Below are 16,507 nucleotides of genomic sequence, written 5' to 3' on the forward strand. Positions count from 1 at the left end.
GAAGTACAAATTTGGCCTCAATAGAGGCCCGTAAAAATTAATTGTCTGAATTTTTTGCAAATAGCGACTAGGGCTTCTAATAGAAGGACATAATGAGGTTGGATTTTCGTTGGCAACAAGTTATCAAACAGAATAGAGCATACTTGGCTTAAATTGGACGATTGAAGCACTTCTTATAATGCATTCAAATAAAGCTAAAAATACAAAATTATGTACTTTGTCCTCGACCTAATATTATTACTTGATACACATGGGGATGTAGCTTGTATTTGCGTCTCTATAACTATAACAATGATCAAACAAATAACTTTTCTAATAATAAAACTGGAATTTTTATGTAAAAAAGTATCATTAGCTCCAATTAATTGGTTACAATTTTTATGAAGCTTCACTTGGAAGTTTTCCTATTATGTTAAAACATTCATTGTTCAAAAATATGTATTTAAATGCTATGATCAGAGTTCTTGTTAGCGGTAACATGAGAAAGATAAGTATGCACCGAAATCAATTAAATCATGGTTGGATGACTGTTATTAATTTTTTGTTTGCAATTTACATATAAAGGATTTGTTATAATGCGTCTTTATGCAAATTATGAATCTATTATGAATAATAAATATGAGTTATTCTTTTGCAATTTTGATTTTTTTTTATATATTATACCTATAATTGTGAGAAATGTTGACATAGAGTTGAGTTTAAGTAAGGAAATCATCTATTACTAATTTGATTTGATTATTATTTATTCCTAATATCAAGTAACTCATAGAATAGAATAGAGGAACTTCATAAATAGTAATTGCAGGCGTGCTTACTCGCCTAAAAAAAAGCTCATAACTAGTGATTAAAATAAATACAACTCCACAACAAATCCTCCGTCTTTTATGAGCACATAAGAATGTTGAATCAGGTTCTGCATATACCATAATTGAATTTGTTTATGAAAGTAAGTGAACTACTCAGGAATTAAATAATAATGATAACTGCTATGGGGAAGAAAATTCATTCAACAGATTACGTGCCAGCTAAAAAAATCAAACGCGTTACATCACTTAGCATAATCCTAATTATATACCTATATACATGGATGGGAATTTTGTAGAGTGTGATGAGAAGGCAGGAGCGATATAACTGATCTAAGACTCTTTTTAACATTATCTGAATGTTATATAATTTGGGGAGGAAATGTAAAAATACAATAGAAAGGCTTTTAAAATAGTATTAGTTCTATGAAAATATTATACTGTGGAGAAAATAATTATTTGATCCCTTAACAATTTTGTAAGTTTGTCCACTGACAAAAAAATGAAAGGATTAATAGTTTGAATGGTAGGTACATTTTTACAGTGAGAGACATTATATAGAAAAAAATGGAGTTTGGAGTCAGAAAAAGGCAGAGTTTAAAAATAGGAAAAAATCTACGCAATATATTACTTCTTTTTGGAAAGAGATATGAACAATTTAAAATACATTAAAACACTTTGATCAAATAGAATTATGCAAATATTTTTAACTTTGAACTTTTTTTTATTTTTATTTTCAAAACCTCTCATGCGTAACAGTCAAGTATGAATAATTTGTTTTGTCTATATAAACTAAACAACACCTATATCTAAATGCAAAATTTACGATCACTTATTACAATTTATCGTTTTCGGCCAAGGGTGAAAATCTCAAGGCACTCTCCCATCGTTGATACTTCCATAGATTTGTTGGAGCAGTGGTCGGGAAACAGGGGTAAATTACCCCAAATGAGGTTAGTTTAGAAAATTTGGGGCTAATAGGAGTATTTTTTTCTAGTGTTAAATGAAATAAACAACATGCCACTGCCAAAAAAAATAATAAGGAATTTTTGGTTTTACTAGATTTTTTTTTTGATCAGCATGATGAATCTTTTTTTTTTTGAATGGCTGTAGATGTTTGAAATTTTTTCCCAAAAAATTTAATTTATGAAATTGTATTTTAAAAATTTTATTATGAACAGCTTGGGATTTTTGAATTTTAATGTGAATAGAATTGATTTTTGTATGTTCAAATAAATTCTAAAACTCAAGGCCCCCCACCCTCCAAATATAATCCTGCAGATAGTTTGGGTTAATTTAATTTTAATACACATTCTTTAGGGGTAATACTAAAAAAAAGTTAGTCGACCTCTCATAAATACGAATTACACCAGTCAACAAAATTTCCTGCTTTGCCCTTTGATGAAGATGGTGTTTACCGCAAGAAACATCAAGATGACCTTTATGACCCAAAGCGTCATGTTTTGCGCCCTACAGATAACTTTTTAGAAAAATATTTTTTCCAATATCACCATGATTTACTGTTATTTTTTTCTTAGAAATATCTAAATCAAAGAAGAAAGCCTTTACTATAGTTTCTGTATTCAAAAATAGTTTTATTATTCCTGTATCTTTTTTAAATCTGAGAAAGTGCCATGTAAGCTTTAATAAAATGAATGCTAATTTTGATCACAATGACAAAAATTATAGTTTGTCGTAAAGCAAAAACACACCAACTCCATAATAATCATAAAAAAAGCACCTTAAAAAATATTATTTTAAAGTTATTAAAGATTTATTTCTTAAAAAAATATTTTTGTATATATATTTATTATATAGAATCTTGCTCTTTGAAGATAAAAAAAGTTTTTGGACAATATAGATTAGTTTTATAATTCTTAAGGTAAATATTTTAATCAAAGGACAAAAATGATTAGACTAGTATAATCATTTATTATAAAAAAAAGGAATAACCAAATGTATCATATATGACTAAAAATAAAAAAATGAAAATTGTCAAAATAAAAAACTACAAAACTACTATCCCTGCTTCTCCTTCAACTATGAAATGGGATCCCACTCGTTTGTTTTTGAGCTCAAGACTAGAGTTGTAAATCATATAAACTACCAGAATATATGAGGCCTATATACATTGACATAATAACCCTGACAATTTGAAGAATGTTTGGGAGGAGAGTTATTTCAGCTGTCAAAACGTCGTTTTATTAGATTACCTAACATCATGCAGCTATGGGAGGAAGGAATAACATAAATCCTAGAATGCACATACATAGGTAGGAATTAATCTGAATGTCGATCCTCAATTTTATCCTGAGTCCAAAGAGAACTTACTCTCTGGACTCCCCAACAAATCTTCAGTGTTACTCTTCGTAATTCATGAGCGCACCACGCACTCGTGGTTAGATGCTCCCTCAAAAATTGAAAAAGAATCAGCATAGTAGCTTTTGAAAATAAAAAACCAAATCCGATTGGTAATTACAAAAATCTTTTAAAATGTTTAAGGTTGCATTTCTATTTTTTTGAACGCAGCTGTAAAAAAACGTACTTTCAAGTCCTCCGTCGCTGGTAGTATTACATCTAATATCCTAACAATATAAACTTATATTGGTAGGAAGAAAAAAATTGACTTGATGTACAAAATTAATTATAAAACTTCTCTAGTCAAAAGAAACTCCTAATTTTTTGAATTAAATATTTTTTTAACTTGATCCTTTTACACTCTCAGCAGCTGTTTTTGTTTGATGTTTTAAATACGTGCAACAAAAGTGTTATCAATCAGTCGAAGTTGAAGTTCTTTATGTTCAAGTCATATAATCGAACTTAAGCTTAAAGGTCTTCTTATACCTACAAAAGAAGCTAGTGTTGATTGGTATACCAAGGGTTAGACCCTATCCAAAAAGCACTTTTTTGCGTTTTGTTAGGTTTCCTTATTTTTTCCCATGCTTTGACATGTGAGAAGAAAGAAAATCATTTTTTGGGGGCCCTGAATGCACCCTAGAGACCCTCGCACTTTTTGATTACAGCTTTGAAAATTGTCGTTTTTTTTCGAAAAATGGTAGTTCTTCATCAATTATCGGAAAAATGGTTGGCAGCACAGGTTTCAAATATTCAAAACTTTTTAAAGACGAGACAATGTACGTTTAAATCTATTAATGTCTTTTTGCAAAAAATTACGGTAAGTGCTATTTTTTTGTCATGATATTAAGACTTTAAGCAAAAAGTGCAAGGGGCTCTAGGGTGTATTCAGGGCCCCCAAAAAATGATTTTCTTCCTTCACACATGTCAAAGCATGGGGAAAAATACGGAAACCTAACAAAACTTTAAAAAGTGTTGTTTTTTTTATATATATATTTGGAAAGAAAAAATTATAAATTAGAAAAGGAAAAACTGTTGATATTTGTGGTCTTTTTAATTTTTGTTCATTTTTTTTTTAATAGGTCGTTTCCCTTATCCCTCTGATAGGATTATTGCCTATCTTTGGTGTAAATTGTTTTAAAATGCATAATTTAAATATATATATATATGAATTTAAATATAATTATAATATTTTTCTAACCCTAATGGCATTTTAAATGTAGAAGGGTCTCTCTCGTCTTTGCAGCATTAATTCATAATTCAAAAGGGACAATAGGGAAAGGTCCATAAGCCAATAAGGCATAGTTCTAAGTATTTTGCCCGTTGCTCCACTAAAAGTCGACCTATTATATAAAAAATGTGGAAAAATATTATGACTATGATAGTCTGGGAGTACTTGAGAGATATATAGCAGTTGGTATGCTTGACTGATTTGGCTCACTACCAGTGGATTTCAGCTTTTTTTTTTATTTCTTTTTAGAAGAAAGGTGCATAAAGGCAACGACGTGAGATATATATATAACACAATTAAAAAGATACTGTACTAAATTATAGTATTTGTGGTATGATTATATCATGAAAATATGAACCACTTAATACATAATCCTCAAATTTCTTGTTAGCTGGAAGTCTCCTTAAAAAATGTGTTATATAACAATAGTCATCAAAATTATCTTTTATTTTTAAAAAAAGGTCTTCAAAATTATTTAAAAGTATATAAATTCCCCTCTTTGATAGACTCAGTTGAGACCAGTTTAGACCAAACTATTTTGGTCGTATAAAAAATCTAACTGTCTCAAACCGGTCTAGAATTCACAGATCCATACGCAACACTACTGACTCATTTGGGTTTTATTTTCTTGTTCTTTTTAAGGAAAGGTTGCGATATATAATTAAGGTAAGACCATGTAAGTTGCTTGAAAAGTAACACGTTAAACATAATTCTGATTTTAAAATCAATCATTGGAAGAACAAGGATTTTATGGAGAAAAGAAGTATAATATTACGTTGTTATGAAAGTATTACATTATAGGTAGGGATCATTTTCGCAGGGAGTTCATTTTTTCATCAGAATGTGTAGAATATAACAAACAAATAAGAGGCTTATAAAGTAGGGGATTAGGACTCAATATTAACTCCAAATAACAAACGCATTTTCCAACCTATGTTTACGTATTATAATAACTACCAACAAGACTAAATATACAAATATATAGGATTCGACAAAAATACAAGTTTTATAAATTAGAAAAGTTTTTTTTTTCTTTGTTTGATAATGATAATACACAAAATAATTTTGTTTTAGACAGTTTTGAAAATTATAGCGGATAGGTGACGTCCTTTCCACTCCTTATTGTCTTCGGTATTTTAATAGAGGTGGATTTTTTTCATTTTTTGTTTCTCTTTGAATAACTTTTCATTTAGAGGATTTAGAAGGATACTTATTGATACAAAAAAATGCAAAACATAATTGGCAAAATATCTTATTTTTAAGTTGTGGATGATTAGTACATAACCTAATTGATTATGGGCGATTTTTCAAAGCTCTTAATTATGTTGGTTTTTTTGGGGGAGGGGGGAATTCGGTTTCACTTTTTCCGAGTTTAAAAAATTGCATCAATTTAAAATTCAAGCATAGCACCCGATTTGATGGTACTAATTTTAGCTTTAAAGCATTATTATCCATGGAGTTATTTGCGCTCAAAGAATTTTGAAAGTTTCAAATTATGTAATTGAATTTAAAAAATTGTGATTTGTATGTATATTAGAAATTGAAGCAATGAACTGATTTTCATAAATCGCACCCATAAAAACTTAGGGAGTAAATTCCAATAGTTTAATTTTAATTAAATATTATTTCAAACCATTTTGGGGCAATATTTATTTGTATGGTAGTAAGTGACTGTATTTTCAAGATAACTTTATAATATTGCCTTTAGAGTGAAATCACGTACACCCCACTACTACTTCTACAGTCTGGTTGCCATGCATTATAAATAAAAAAAATATGTTGAAAAAATATATTCAATATATATGAATAAATCTGCTTAATCTTTCCTTTGGAAGAATAGAAGACTCAGTTGTTCAACAAACATAAGAGGGTAAAAGTAGGTAATATCAACTTCCAAGTCTATGTATAATGTATATTATTGACCCCTCGAGAATAATTCCATGCTTTTCCCATGACAACCTCTTCCTTTTTATTATTAAAGAGCACCATTAAATAATATTGTATAAAAAGAAACTAGGAACCTTCTTTCACTATAAGAAAACATGTAGATAATATTTAAGTATGCTACATCTATATAATATGAGAAGTGCACCATGGCATTATCCAACCAGAGATAAAACAATATAAGAAGACGAGACTCAGCTGCCATGAAATAACTGAAAATGATAACTGCACTATGATAATATGAAACTAAAAAAGGATGTGTTTAGAAACGTATTAATATGAAATTAATTAAAATGATAGGAATGTTCTGTTTTAGGATTTTTGAGGGAGAAAATGAATTAGTGCTATAGAGAGGAGAATCTTCAGGATTTAAAACAATCTTAGTACAGGGAAAATATTATAATTAAATTTAAATTCATATATGTATATTTCATTATGCCTTTTTAAATCAATTTATCCGAAAGATAGGCGAGAATTATTCTTTTAGAGGATATGTTAATACACACGAATTATTAAATAATGAACAAAAGAAAAAGAAAGAGCACAGGTATCAACCGTTTTTCCTTTTCTAATCGCCATCATAAGTTGTTTTTTTTCTTCTATACACACATCCCTTCTTTAGTTACAATATACATATGTTCTGTTTCCAAAAAGGACAGGAATACAATTTCTTGTGGATCCCTTGTAGTTTATAATATATATATAATGACAATTTTATTATTTCTATGAAGAAATTTTGGCTACCATATCAAAATACAAATGTATAGCTACGCTTTCAATAAAATATTACTAGGCAATATTATAATACAATATGGAATAAAATAGTATGAAGTATTTTAATATTATGTAATTCATTTTAAAAACTGTAGCGAAATAATATGACTATGATAGTAGTTAAGAGATAAAAAACAGTGGTGTAATTAACTTATTTGGTTTACTACCTTTTAGCTTTTTTTGTTTCTTTTTAGATGAAAGGTTGCATGATATCTATAAAGGTAAAGATGTGTCAAGCAACAAATTCCATGGTTAATAATATTATATACAGCATTGTGGATCCTAACTTACTCTTCTGAAAGCTCCCAGTAAAATAAGAAGGGGAAGGTGGATGGGAGGATTCCTTCCTAAGACGATGCTCAAATTTTTACTTTAAAAAAAAAAAAAAAAGATATTGAAAACGGAAGTAAGAGGGGAAAAGAACTGGAAGACAACAAAAAAAATTCTGTATATGGAATCGATCCCTCCCTATTACGAGTATTTGTACATAGAAATGTATAAACTTAAGAAAGATAAATAATCATCAAGAAAATTAAGGGAAGGGAGGGGGGAACTATTTATTTCGGCTACTTCTTATGAATTAAAAAGGTCAAGTGGTATAAGAGGGATCATTTTTCTCAAACTTTATTATATACGTATACCCACAAGTAGGATTTATCTCCTGGGATCTCGGAGGAACATAAAGGTGGGTTACTACATATATCCTTGGTTCAGTCTTTTTCTTTGGTCCAGTCCAGTCTTATGACCGGTACTATCAGTCCTTAAGACTATCAGTAGTAGAACTGATTTAAAAAAAAGAATAAATAAGGCTAAGTTGCGTGATTAAGGAGCGTCCTTTCTAAGTTTTAGTACTGAAGTGCAGGACTGAACTGGACAGGAGACCAACGTTCTTTACTTCGTCAATAAAGATTAAAATACAGCATTTATACTTATTTTATATTAATTAATGTTATAAAGACATTATTCTAAACTATAAAAAAGATTTATAAAGCTTTTTTTCTCAAGCTACACTATGGAAGAAAAAGAGAGAAAATATGAATATGAGAAAAAAATACCTTTCCTTTCTGAAATGTAAAAAAAAAGGATGTGGGCTATACGCCAATTTAAAAGGAAAAAACTGATTACATATATTTTATAGGTTAAAAAAATGTCTATCAAACCTTTTTAATGCAAAATAACGAAAAATGTATTGTTAGTATATATATTCACTAAGTTAAGAGTTTTGGCTCTGTTGGTGCAGTTTAAGCGCAATTAATTTATGTTTTGGCACTGATGAATTACTATGGATGAAACTTGGATACACCATTATATAGTCCAACAGTGGACTGCAAAGATTTTCGTCAAATGAAGAGGCAATGAAACATTATTTTGCTTCGAAAAAAAGTATATTTAAATTGTTTTTTCATTTTTAATCAAAATGTATATACTCAAAAAGTCACACGTTTACAAGTTTTAAGGAAGATTATAAATTCGAGTACCAAATATAAAGTTAAGTCTGGGCATAGAATCCTGAATAATTACTATAACCATAAATAATGCTTGGTTATGTTTTATATATATATATATATATACAAATTTATTTTTGTTTTATTTACTTATCTGTGTATGTATGTATACGTATAATGTGGATGAATAAAGACCATGAAAAAAATTGTTAGCCAGTTATAATTGAGTAGTCTACAGAATAATGCAATAGAAGACCCTCGTTTCTGAGGAAATGCCTTCTTGATTTCCTACCTCCTAGCCTGTAAAGACATAAATTCATATATATATAATTACTTTTTTAGTAATTAGTGTTATAACAATCAAGAGCAAGAATATCGTTAAGGCCAATTCACATGCACTTACAGCTGGGTTCCGCATGTTTTATTGGGAGGGGAGGGGTATTTCATAAATTTGAAGACTTTTGATTTAAAAGAAAATTTTCAAACGCTGCAAGTACGGCCTTTAAATCAATTTAAGTATAGTACGAATTTTAAATAAGTACGTATCACGGATCCACAACACAAAAACATCTAAAAGGAGGACAGTGCAGTTCCTCCTTTTCCCCCTTCATTTCTACAAACTCAGGCCTAAAGTAGTACATGATTGTCTATGGCTGTTCTTGTGTCTTGGCTTATTATAATTTTTGATTGAGTGCGTTGAAAAGTGCATGGTTACTATTAATATTAATTATTATGATTTGCAAAATGGGGAGATGACCCCACTCGTGTAGATCAAAAAAGAATTTAAATGCATTATATTTCCCAAATTTTAAAGATACACATTGAGATTGTACGTAAGAAGAGGAGGACACGTGCAAGGCATACACAATCATGGCGAATCCTCCTAGTGCCCTAAAAATACATATGTACTCCCCTATTCTTTTCTTTTTTTAATATGACGCGCTGAGGTGTAGCTACACACGCCCGCTGCTACATTACTATTTTTAGCTCAACTAGTCACGCAGTTGCAAGATATTAAGGGCATACACAGAAATGGGGCTTTGAAAAAAACAGACAAACAATTTCTGTTCTCAAGTAGTTTCTATAGTTTCCTTATTATGACTTTCCATTAATTAGAACACAACTTTTTAAAAGCTGTGAAATGCGAGGTAGAAAGGCACACATTATAAAAACGCGAAATAAATCAAGTGACACTTACTCTTAAAGAGACAAAGAAAATAATTTAAAAGATGAAATGAATTGCTGTTGTCTTTTTTTGTCAAGAATCTTAATCAAAAAATTTCATAATCATAAATAAGGAGAAGAAGAAATAAAAGTAGAAATGTAAATCTTAAGCCAACAAGGGTTACTTTAATTACCTAATTGAGGACTTATCACAAACGTATTCTACATATTAACATTATTTGATTTAAAATACCGAATTTGCCCAATATACCAATTCAAATTAAATCTATAAAATTATTTTATCAATCTTGGCTACTTTAAATGTAATTAGTGGTGCACCCAAAGGATAACTCTGAATTCTTTTTATCGATAAAAGAATTCAAACATAATCCATATTAAATTTTGAAAAAAAAAATCCAGCCTACATTTGTTTTGATGGTTCACATATATATGAGTAAAAAGTATCATTCTAATCAAAATATTCTTAAAGGAATTTGAACTTAAGGAATTATTTCTTAGGAACAAAAAACTTTTCAAATATTTGTATTTCAAAAAGTTCCTTTTGGAATTGTACTTCAAAAGGAATTTTAACCATGTATTTTTTTAAGTAGTGAAATTTTGAATTATATCACATTATTATATATAGCTATTGATCAATAAAAATGAAGTTAAAATATTCACAAATAGACTTCAAAAGTCTTAAACAAAATAAAATGATAAATTTCAAATTTGCCTTTATTAATCATAAATATACATAAAGTAAAAATATTTCATAAGGGGTATTTTGTTCCATTATAGACCGCACAACTCAAATATATGGGATCGATTGAACTACCCAAGAATGTTAGCTATAGTTTAGACCAGGATTCGGCAACCTATGGCACGCGTGCCACTGCTGGCACGCAGAGACATATTCACTGGCACGCGCAAATCAGAGCATATTCCCTTGGTTTGTGTGTGTTTTTACCATTATTGTTGATAGTGCTTTGACATTTCATATATATTAATTTGTATATAATTTTATTTATTTCGACCAGCGGCGATAAACAATACCTATAAAGGTCGACTTATTTTATAAAATATAAAAATTATAGTTCTCAATAATAGTGATTCATTTATAAAACAAATATTAAAATATAAAAGACAAAAACATAAAAAAACGTGACAATGTAGAGGGGGAAAAAAACAAATGTCACACAAAAGAAAAATTTAATAAAAATCCCTTGAGGTCAGCCTCACTTCCCTGGCGAAAACACAAAAGGTATTTCGTTTCAAAGATCTGTAATAGAACCTATGCTTAAAAATGTCAATCTTTGGTTTTGGTAGGTAGATGGTGTTTTGAGTGGAGAGTCTCGTTTTGTGGAATAGATGGCCTTTATTTATTATCCAGGTTGGGGGAGATAGGTTAATCTTTTTGCTTAAAATTTGGTGTAGTGTAATCATATCTTCAATTGCACGTCCATGAGACATAGTGATGAGGTCATGTCCTATGATTTTGTATTCGTAGATCTAGTTATCTTCCAATGAAGAAAAAAACGAGCCAAACCTGGCTTGTACCTTTTCCAAGGAAGTTTCTTGAAGCATTCCAGATCTCAGTACCGTACACTAAAATTGGGAGGACAAAAGTTCGTATAGTTTTACCATAAGCAAAGGGTCACGAGTTTTGAAGCTTCTTTTAATAATTCCCAGGTTACGATTGGACTTCTTTATAATGTATTGAATACGCCTCTTAAATTTCAAATCACAAGAGATGTAAACTCCTAAGTCCAAGTAATAATCTACCACCTTAAGACTTGGGTGGATAAACTCTTTTTTGAAGAAAGGAAGCAGGACACATTTATTAATATTTATAGGTAACTTCCAAGTTACACTCCAGTTTATAAATTTGGTATAGACATCGTCGACAGAGTTTAAATCAGAATAATCAGAATGTATCTACTGAAAAATTATCTACTAAGGCATTAATGTAAATGTCATAAAGCGTGGGTCCAAGTGCACTCACTACCTAGTGGGAGAGATGAAGTAACGTCACTAGGCTCAGAAACATTGAGATTGATCACTACACTCTGTATCTTATTTGTCAGCCAGGAACTAAGCCATTGTAACAACCGACGCTGTATACCGATGTTAAACAATTTAAAGAGAAGTTTTCCATGAGAGAATTTGTCCAAGGCCTTACTGAAATCAAAGTATATAACAACACAGTCAAGGTTACAGTTCCAACGACTGACGATAACATCCCAGAAAGAAATTACATTCGAGACAAACGACATATTAGGACGGAATCTGTGTTGCCTACTAAAAATAAGTGTATTACTCTTTTGGAATGACTGTAACTTCTGATTAACAATCTGCTCCATTATTTTATCAACATAGCTTGTAAGGGATATGGAGCAGTAATTAGAAAGATCAAGAGGATCTCCCTTCTTAAAGATGGGGACTAAATTGTCTATTTTCCAGTTATTTGGTATATATCCACTTTGAAAATAAAGATTAAAGAGCATAGATAGAGGGAAGGCAACACCATTAACAACTCTTTTCAAGAAGAAGGAGTTAATTCTGTCAGGTCCAATGGAGAAAGAGCAACATATATTTACAATTGCACTACAAACTTCTTCAAGGGAAAATAAACATTCAGAGAGGGACGGAGTCCCAGGAATCATATTAATAGAACCCCCATGTACTCGATTCAATTCGAATACATACATTTGAATACATAAATACATTATTTTTAAATATGAAAAGATAAAAGACACATTTTAGATTGATATATGAATATCACATGAACTGAAGAGTCTCGGACTTGACAAAAAAAATAGGGGTTTTTTGTCAAGCAATATTTCATTTTATTCACTAATCACTAAAATTCTTGAAAAAAAAAAATGAAAAGTTAAATTTTTTCGCAAAAAATTTCCAAAACCCACAGCTGTTCAAAGAAAAATTTGATAAACTAAATTTCAAATAATACATTTTTTCAAGAAAATTTTCAAAAATTTATAGCTATTTACAGAAAATTAAATTTTAAGGAAAAAAATCAAAAATGCAATTCATATCAAAAAATTATATTGTTTTTAAAAAAATTTCAAAAATTAAACTTCATATATTAAATTTTTTGGAAAAAAAATCAAATAATAAATTTTCTAGTAAAAAGCAAAAATTCCTTAATTTGGCTGCGGAGGCCCCTGATGCATGTATGGTTTTGAAACGAACAAATAGACCATTTATGCATATTATAATCTTCAAACCTCAATCGTGGTCCCGTTCAAAAAGTCGAGGTTATGTGAATTAAAATGTGTTTTGTTTTTTGGAATGAAAATGCTATGATAAATTATATTTTGGAAATACGAAAATTACTATTGTGGCATTTTCTCTCTTCCAAAGATTACTTTTTTTAATTATAGGTACTAAAAAAATATTACTTTTTACCATGTGTTCGTTTTTTTTTTTTTTTGGTGTAAAAATGACAAATTTTCATATTATCACTACTTATGGGGAAGTTTATTTAAAATAGATATCTTTTTTTAATCAGTAAGATAATATATATATTCATTTTAAGAATATATAATTTATAATTATGTGAAACATTTAACAATCTTATATTTCATAGATTGTAGAGTAATTGCGGTATTTTCTGCATTTAATTGATCAATTTTATAAATTATTTGAACACAAAACGCATGAGAGAAAAAAAATAATGTATTCAGGTGTCTCTCATTACACTATATAACGTTGCACTTTCTTGAGCTCAATTTGAAATAAATCCCAAGATTTGCAAATAGATTTTTTTTTTAAATAATTTTTATGGATAAAAGAAACATTCCAAATTCCATGTATTCGCTGTTTTAATGTTTCAGGAGCGTATGAAGCAAATTTTGGCTGCATGATACAAAAATCTGTAGGGGGCAACACATTTTTTTTTATCCGAAGGTAGGATCATTGACCAAAGTCATATAATTTTTAAGGGGCAACTCCCCCTACCCACTACTTGTTTCTATGGCTTTGGTTGTGGAAATGACCACAACTTTAGATGAATTCACTCATTCAAAACGTATTCTTCAGAATAAATTAAAAATCGAGTCTTATAAAACACTATTTTAAGTAGTTCTAAAAATTTATTTATATGATGTAGTAGATAAGATAATAGAAATCAGATCCATTTAGATCCATCAAAGATGGTTGAATATGATTTTAAAATATTTTACTCATTTAGATAAATAAAGTAACCAAAAACATTCTCCAGGCGAGGCTCAAACTCGCAACCTCGGGATATCTCACTAAAACTGCTCTATTAGTACCGCGCGCTAACCAATTGCGCCACTTGAGCTACATTATATAACCGATATAGAAAATAATAAAAAAATGTCTTTATCATATAATATTTGCAATTAATTATAAGATTCCTTACTATTATCACAAAATTCTTCGAGGCCACACTGCCCACATCGATTTGTTACTCCAATTCCGCACTGGCATCCCCCGCTATCTTCCATACAACATGCACAATCTCCATCTTTGTCGCTTTGAGTACCATTTTTGCATGGGCATCCGGATAAACTCTTGGTCCACGTATCCACTTGACCTGGAAGTAGGTTTTCCTGCTTATACATTTCAAAATTGAAGGGAAAATCTCAGGTACTACCTTCAACAAGAGAAGTTTGAATATTTGTCCAGGCTATATGAGAAGAAACAACACTGATCAAGAAGATCAAATATCCTAGAGGAAACCACAAACGGATTCTAGACATCATATCTTACACCTATCACAACCGCCACTCTCACTTGTTATTTTAATGTAGATAGCACTCTCTCAACTCATAATTGATGGCTCAACAAAACACGATATTTGGTCCAAAAAAAATCACACACTGAGTAGTAACTTCACAAACAGAACTATGAGGCACGACTAATGATATTGTGCGATGTATATTTCCTTTTTGCTATTTTCAAAAAAAAAAATGGAGAGAGGGAAAATCATCAAGGGGGAAGGGGGGGGGGATCCAGCCTTTTTGAAAGGACTCTTATGTCTGAGAAAAACACCATCTGGTAATGAAAAAAAGCAATTTTAATAAACGAATCCATATTATATTATATAGATATTTTTATACTATTTATTGACATTTAATTACGTTAGGTGGCACTTTGTACGAGTAGTTAAAGCCTCACACGCCTGAAATCGTTTTGCTCTCCACAGTTACATTTTCCTCCTCCCTTCTCTCGCCTTTTTAAAACGCTCTAAATTCATCTCGAAGATATCATCAATGGGGCCCTCAATTTTATTTTAAAAAAAACCTTTTTTGTGTGAATACATTAAACCCAGAAGTACTCTGAGTAAGTTACTACACGAAAAGTATTATAATTAAAGTACAGCAAGTAAATCCAAAGACTTTAAGAATAAAGGTTAGTTTTGAGACTCGGTCCGAGACTGATTTGTTCTATTCAGTTTGGTCTTATGGGATTTATTTAGACCGATATTTCATTTCCAAATCGTGCACCGATTTTTTCGGTCTCAGCCTATGGACTAATTTGTACTTGTTTTTGATTTATGAATTGTACAAATATGATTATGCAACACTTCATAAGCAAGGTTGTGTCTTTAGTGGGCTTGTGGTTCAAGCAGTTTTGGTTCTTGAATCCCTAGAACTGGAACCGAAAAAGTCCAACCGAGACCACAATATATTGCTTATCAGTCTCGGGTTTGCTTTGTTCCCATATAGAATATATAAAGAAAAGAAAATATATATTGTAAAAAATAAATTAGCTTTAATCAATAAGTCAACTTTCTTATTTTTTTAGGTGCAACTACCGCGTTTTTCAATCATTTTCACGTTGCCAGGCTGATACAATTGTATCTAAGTTCCAAATGGCTAAGGTCTTCTTATGCATCTGGAAATGTGGTTTTAGGTACCAGACAATGTAAATACAAGAGGGAAGGGGTGGGGTAGATTATGGATCGAAGTCCGTTACTAAGCTTGGCGGGGTCCTATAATATGATAACTATGATATTTCTTAAGCCAGTGTTTCCCAAATTTCACTATGTCAAGCTCTCCCCTACACTATATATTTTAAACTGAGACCCCTTTTATACGAGTTTTTGGGGATCCAACAGGAACTTGTGGTACTACGATATATACGTATAAGGTAGTTGCGGCCCTGTTTATTTCGAATATCATTTCCTGGGCCCAAATTTTCTAGCTACTCCCTTTGTTTTAAGTGCTTGTTACCAAACAGATCCTATATAAAAAAGAAGCGATACCGTTGAAAGGAAAGAACCGGGACCGATATAACCTCTGAACCTGAACTGACATTATTATACCGATTTTCAAAAATATGAAACATACATGACGTCATCCAAAATTCATCTATAAATTCACTCTATACCAAATTTTAAATGACACCGATCTAGTTCAATTTTTTTGTAAGGCTGATCAAGACTGAACTTCTTTTAAAAAAAAATGAATTAGCTCGGTCCATTTAAAGTCATAACGATCTCAGACCAGTCTAGGATTTTCAGATCGAAACCCAACACCAATAAGAGTTAAGTATAACAATCTATAGATCAGCCTTGGGGATGGTTTTTATCCGATTATACAATTTAATACATAAATCGAAAATGATAAGAAAATAAAGGACACACAAAAAATAAAAAATTATCTCTATTTTTCTGTTGTATAGGGTAGTCCAGATCAATCGAAAAAATCTTTAGAGACTTATAACAAACAAACTAGATCGGGTAGAACCACAAATTTTTTATTAATTGAAAGCTACGTTTAACAACATTCAATTATTTATAA

General features: G+C 30.3%; 1 protein-coding gene across 4 annotated transcripts in view; it reads right to left on the reverse strand.

The window, feature by feature from the left end:
- The window catches only part of LOC121120035 (uncharacterized), a 137,700-nt gene extending 122,819 nt beyond the window's left edge, over positions 1–14,881 (reverse strand). For all 4 annotated transcript variants that reach the window (XM_071889435.1, XM_071889436.1, XM_071889437.1 and 1 more), the window contains exons 1-2: positions 14,356–14,881; positions 14,122–14,295 (exon numbers count right to left, since the gene is read on the reverse strand). In XM_071889435.1, the coding sequence (XP_071745536.1) occupies positions 14,122–14,295; positions 14,356–14,464 (283 nt within the window). In that variant the 5' untranslated portion in view covers positions 14,465–14,881. The remainder of the gene's footprint in view (positions 1–14,121; positions 14,296–14,355) is intronic.
- Positions 14,882–16,507: the final 1,626 nt, after the last annotated feature.

This window comes from Lepeophtheirus salmonis, chromosome 6 (assembly GCF_016086655.4).
Source record: "Lepeophtheirus salmonis chromosome 6, UVic_Lsal_1.4, whole genome shotgun sequence".
NCBI lineage: Eukaryota > Metazoa > Arthropoda > Copepoda > Siphonostomatoida > Caligidae > Lepeophtheirus > Lepeophtheirus salmonis.